The sequence below is a fragment of the Propithecus coquereli genome, unplaced genomic scaffold, assembly GCF_000956105.1.
Source record: "Propithecus coquereli isolate 6110/MARCELLA unplaced genomic scaffold, Pcoq_1.0 Scaffold122, whole genome shotgun sequence".
Taxonomy (NCBI): Eukaryota; Metazoa; Chordata; class Mammalia; order Primates; family Indriidae; genus Propithecus; species Propithecus coquereli.
The window spans coordinates 5,548,645-5,554,896 of NW_012136303.1; the positions used below are offsets into that span (position 1 = coordinate 5,548,645).

Genomic DNA, 6,252 nt, shown 5'->3' on the forward strand with positions numbered 1-6,252 from the left:
AGAGGCTTTGAGGAGAGGGACATGGTCCGACTAGTATTCTAATAGAATCTCTCTGGGTACAGAGTGCAGAACAGACTGTAGGGAGACTGGGATGGAGTGGGCAGTTCAGAGGCTGACACCAGACATCCACCCGAGAGATGACATGCTGGCTTGGACCAGCATGCTGACTGGGATGGGGAAAACGAATTTATTTGAGTAAAAACAATAAGCGAATTTCAAGAAACTTGTTGAAGAAAGAATAGGTGGTAAAAATCATAAAGTGGGTAGGTAAATCAATGATTGAAATTTGGTAGTGGGTCAGCAGTTGTGTCTTCTTGGGGAAGTGGCCTCAACTCTATGAGCCGTTTTGTCATCTGCAAAATGGGGATGAAAATGGAGCATGCTTCATATAGTTGTTGAGAGGGTGAGCTAAAGGTTTGGCACGTTATCCTAGGAGCCAATCTGCCAAGTTCCAGTACCCTCTCCACCACTGACTGGTTGACTGTGTCATTTTGGTCAATTTATCCCTCCTGTGCCTCAGTTTCCTCATCTGTAAAGTGAGGCATATTAATCATGAATACCTACTGCATAGGCTGGGTCGTGAACTCTGAATGAACACAAGTAAAGCATTTAGAGTAATGTGGCACGTAACAAGCACTGCATACACGCTAACAATTATTCTGAATATATTTTAGCCATATTTCCTGGCCTCTTTCCCGGCTTCCCATTCTCCATTCTGCGGATGGGAACTCTGTGGCTCACAGCAAGGCGGCCTCTCTGGCAATGCCCTGAGCAAAGCAGCGCGGCCGCTGCGGGTGGGAGTTGGGGAGTGGAGCTTTGAAGGGCCGTACTCCCCCCGAGCTCTCCCTTGCGGAACCTTTAAGCGTCGCTGTAGCGTTTCCAGCACGGCGCGTCTCGCACAGACACGCCGGCGCTTGGAGCTACTTCCGGCGGTCGGCCCCACCCCCGGGGCGTCTCCATTTTGGCTGTAGGTGTTGGACGGGCTAGAACCCGCAGAAGAGCGGTGCTGAATTCCAGCCGTTCCGAGGGCCAAGCCGACTCACTACACTCTCCGCCTCCCTTCCTCCGCACGCAGGAGCCGCAGGCGCTCATGGCGGGCCTGGAGGTACTGTTCGCATCGGCAGCGCCGGCCATCAGCAGCACGCAGGACGCGCTCGTCTGCTTCTTGCACTGGGAAGTGGTGACACACGGCTACTACAGCTTGGGTGCCGGTGACCAGGTACGCCACGGAGCCAGACATCGGGAGGGGGGAGCTGTCTTCCGCCCAAACCCGGAGTACCGAAGACTTGGTCCAGAGCGGCAGTCTTTACTCCCTCCCCAAGTCTGGGGTTCAGGACAACATTGGTAAAGTTTGCAGGTCAGGGGTGCTCAACTCTCCCAGCCTAGCTCGGAGTCCCTCACAACGCAGCTGGCACAACAAGATTTGTAAACCCAAGGACAGAAACTCGCTTCAACACAGCCTGGCAGTCTGTTAGGCCAGGATTGCGTGGACTTGGCACTGAGACAGAGGTTTAGCTCCCCAGAGCATTCCTCGCTCACCTGATCCCCTCTAAGCCCCTTACCACACAGCCTGGGGTTAGCTTGAGGGGACTCACTCAATCCACTACACATCTGAATCCAAGCACGGGTATGGAGGTGAGTTTTAACCTACCCAGCCGCAGTTCAGGGCCCTTACTTCACCGCTCAGCATGGGCCCAGAGAACTCACACACCCTTCACCCTTTACCGAAGGGCCCAGTGCAGCCCACTCACCACTGTCATCCCCAGTTCAGACTCTGGGAGAAACTACTCCCTACATACATGCACACATAACACCCTGAGTGTGAGTGTCAAATAAGCTGTCCCCACAGGGCCAGCCCCTCCTGCACTTGCATCCCAAACCTCTGCTTCTTACAGCTAGGGACCCCGTCATCCCCACAGAGCCCCAGGACTGCTTGGCCCAACCCACCTTACTAATTTCGTTACCATCCTCCCTATTCCCTCCCTGTGACCCTCACCTCCACATCAGCTTCGTGGGTGAACTGGGCCTCACCCACTTACTGCCCCTTCATTTCCCATCTGCTCCATCAGAGAAAATGTCCTCCCAACCGTGCTCTCCACATACACACACTTGAGCACTCTGTACTTCACACCTGCTCCTCAGTGTCACTGGCTTCTCATTCTCAGAACCAAGACCAGCTCTGGGAAGCAGACTACCCACCTCTTGCATCTTGCAGTGAGATTTTAACCTTCCCCTCATTTTTAACCGCTTCAGTTCTCAACCCATTGCCCAATCTTTCTAATCCTTTTTTAGCTTCTCAGATGTACATCAGAGTCTTATTAATTTTCTTCTCCTAACTTAGCTTTAGTCACCTCTCCTCAAACACACTTTATACATTCTGAGCACTTAGGCAGGTATCCCCCTCTCCCCAATGCTGTCCCATTCTTCTCTGCCCTTAGAACTAAGGACCAAGACCACTGTACTCTTCTGTCTTTTTTTTTTTTCTGAGACAGAGTCTCACTCTGTTGCCCTGAGTAGAGTGCTGTGGTATCAGCCTAGCTCACAGCAACCTCACTCCTGGGCTCAAGTGATCCTCCTGCCTCAGCCTCCTGAGTAGCTGGGACTACAGGCATGCGCCACCATGCCTGGCTAATTTTTTCTATATATTTTTAGTTGTCCAGCTAATTTTCTTTCTATTTTAAGTAGAGACGGGGTCTCACTCTTGCTCAGGCTGGTCTCAAACTCCTGACCTCAAACAATCCGCCCACCTCGGCCTCCCAGAGTACTAGGATTACAGGTGTGAGCCACCGCACCCAGCCACTGTACCCTTCTAACACTTTACCCCCGTCAGCAGGAATCAGAGCACAAAAACTATCATGGATTTCTAGCTCTTTTTTTTTCATACCTCAAGTATCTCACTGGGACCCCAGGTACACATTCGGCACCACCGTTCTCACCTCCAGACTCACACGTACTTCATCCCTCACGTAGGCTCTAAGACTAGAGATGAGGCTGGGAAAGAAAGGTTAGTCTTATACACACACACACACACACACACACACACACACACACACACACCCAGAAGCAGGAGCCATTTCTTCCTCCCAGATGCATCTGTCCTTGGCCCTTCTGTTAACACTGTACTTCATTCCGCTCTTTTCTTTCAGAAGTTCAGACCTTGGGACAAGGTAGAGACAGCTCCCCTTCCCCCAGTCACAAGTATCAGGCCCTCCTTTCAGCACATAGTCCTCCCAACAGAAATCTCGTGTCTCCCCACTTGCCCTACTCTGGCTTTCTAATCTTTAACAGCTGTTCACTTGCCCGAGTCATTTCATTTCAAGTCTTCCTGGAAAGTTCTCCCAGGAAACTGATGTGTAGGATGATGAAAGGTACAGTGGGGTTGGAAAGAGGAATAAAACTTAGTTTTGACCTTGGAACTCCCTCTGCTCTTTGCTCTGTCCTTCAGAGGCAACAAGTCTGCCCTGCGTTCTGCCCCTCCTCGTGTACCTCACTCCCCTTATATACTCCCAGCTAGCTTCTTCTACTGGGCCATGCTGTCAGAACCCCTTCCTCCTCTGTCCCCAGGACCAGGAACTTGTTCTAGAGGGCCTGACTCCCTTCTCTTTTTGCTGTTCCATAAATACATATCAAGGCTGCAGATCTCCTCCCACCACTCGTCCCATCACTCTTCCTGTGTGAGTGACTTTGTCAGTTTCGGGACATCAGTTCACGTGGGTTGGTGCCTCCTTCTAGCTGGCTTCATCCCCTTGCCATATACTTGAGGCCCAAAATTTTTCAGGTGATGTGTGCAGAACGAATATGATCTCATTAATGCTGGTTTTTAAAAAAACAAAGGTCCTTGACTGGTTCCCAAAGGTCCATTTAATTCTACTCCATTCATGGTGCTATGTGTTGAACTCCTGCAGACCAAAACCAGATGCTAGTTCCAGAGATTTTTGGGGGTGCCAAGGAGCCTGGGAAATGGCGGTTTTGTAAGGCATTGCCCACCGTCTCTCTGTCCACCCCAGCACAAAGTCTTTCATGCCCCTTGAGGGGACAAGTGTTTGGATTGCAAACCAGAGTGTGGTGTATTTTTTCTCTCTGCCTCTTCTCCTTAAATGCCATGAGGGCTCAGGTTGCATTTGTCCTTCTCTCACTTCTGCTGAGTCTACTTTCATTCAGAGTAGAAGCTGTTTGGAGAGGCATCTTTCCTGTTAGTTTATTTAAGAGGAGGTTTAATTTTCTAGTCTGGGGCCAGCAGACTCAGCTGAGACCAGTAGTGTTTGCCCAGCTCAGAGGATGTTTGTGTTGCCCCTCCATCCACCTCCTGCTCGCCACCCTTCTGGAGGTGATAAAGAGAGAAAGGTAGCAAGAGTGTGTACTTGACTATATAATACAGCAGTTAAATAGAAGGCTAGATTGTCTGCCATTGGCTTTAACAAAAACCCAATATTCAAATTTGGATTTCTTTTTTGACATCAGCACCACTCCTCATAAGAGCTTTACAGCTGTGTCAAGTGATTTAGGTGGCAAGGGGATAGAGGTGACCATACACATAAGTTAGAGAATTTTGGGTTTTTTTGTAGGAAATCTAGGGATTATGATGAAAGAGAGAAAATGCCTGAAATGATCTGTTCGAGTATCTGTGGTTGCATTTTAGCCCAGAGGGACTGGGGTGAACTCATGGCCATTAAAGAATGCTTCTAGCCCCAGGAATTTGCCTAAGAAGGCAATTATATTTACTCTCTTGATACCAGTCTGGTGGACCTGGCTGCGAAAAATCTTCTCCAGCCATAGCCTGGGCACCCAGGAGCTCTGAATTCCAAACCCAGCCCTGTACCTGACTTGCTATGACCTTGGGCAGTTATCAGCCCCTCTCAGGCCTTAGATTTTTCATCAGAGGGAGTTAAACTACACAGCCATGTACTTTGGCTGCTTTCCAACTGTAGCTTTCTGGGATGCTTGATATTTGATGCCAGGGGCTGCAGGGCAGTTGAATGCCATGTTTGGCCTGATATCGCCAGGGCTTGTCCCTCTCAGTCACACTTCTGTTTTTGGGAGAACATCAGTTCCACTGCAGTAAGAGACATCAGCCTCATCTGACCTCAGGGATTTTCTCTTAACTCTGGAAGCCAAAGGTGATGGGGTGGTGAGCAGACCAAATTATCTATATTCCAAGAGAGAACTCTGGTGGGTTGAATGCTGTACATAGAGGATATAATAATAAACTGAAAGGCCTTTGACAGAACAAAGATTAGGCATATCATCAAATTCCTGGCTTCCAAAGTAAACCTTGAATCCACAACACTGAACTATTTACAGGAAATTGACCCGGTTTAGGGTGAGGGAATAGTTTCTCTTTCTCACTTAGCAGAATGGTTTGATTAGTTTCACTTTCATTTTTGGTCATTCTCATTTTCTGCCTCAGGCCTATGAATTTCATGGTCATCCAGCCAGGTTTTAACCCAGGGCAGTTGTGACATCTTGAATTTTATCTGGGGCTGCTTTCCCAGTAAATTCCTGAGCACCCAGGATCACCCACAGAGGAGAGGCCAGCGATTCTCAATTCATAGTCTCCTATAGCCTTCGGTGCCTGTAAAGTCCTGCTTTGCTGGACTTTGGTATTTTGCCGTTGTTCTTCATCTGTGGTCCCACTCCCTCCCCTCCCACCGTATTCTTCTCGTGAATACAGATTTTCCCAGTCCACCTGCCCGTGTTGAGCAATATAAATACGCATCCATGAAAAAGATATGTTGTATTTTCTGTGTGCTTTTTAAAATTTTACATAAATGGCTAGGCTATAAACCTCATTTTTCCTGAACTTTTCTTTAAATCATGTTTTTTAATTTTATATATAATGCTACATTTAGACCAAGTTTGTTTCTTCTGACTGCTATGTAATATTCCACTGTAAGCATATTTTGTATTTTACCTCCACTTTGGCTACCCTGGCCAAGGCTGTGATGAAGAGCCCTTCTCATATCTCTAGTATGTCTGTGCCCAGGGTTTTTTCCAAGAGTAAGGGATTTGGGGTCATAGGGTATTGTCTCCCCTAATTGCACTAAATACTGCCAGATTGCTCTCCACAGGGTCTGTACAAGTTTAAATGCTCGCCAACAGCGCCTGGAGGTTCCCATTCTCCCCACATCCACACAAACATATAGCAAAAAAATAGAAAAGTGGATAATACCAGCCAAATGGGTGTCACCTGGTGTCTCATTATTTCAACCTGTGTATCTTTGATTGCTAGTGAAATTGAATAACCCTTTATAT

At 48.3% G+C, this 6,252-nt stretch overlaps 1 protein-coding gene across 1 annotated transcript in view; it reads left to right on the forward strand.

The window, feature by feature from the left end:
• Nucleotides 1-926: 926 nt before the first annotated feature.
• Nucleotides 927-6,252, forward strand: part of PSMF1 (proteasome (prosome, macropain) inhibitor subunit 1 (PI31)) — a 52,637-nt gene continuing 47,311 nt past the window's right edge. Inside the window, exon 1 of the mRNA XM_012665729.1 lies at nt 927-1,219. Within this exon, the coding sequence (XP_012521183.1) occupies nt 1,091-1,219 (129 nt within the window). The 5' untranslated portion in view covers nt 927-1,090. The remainder of the gene's footprint in view (nt 1,220-6,252) is intronic.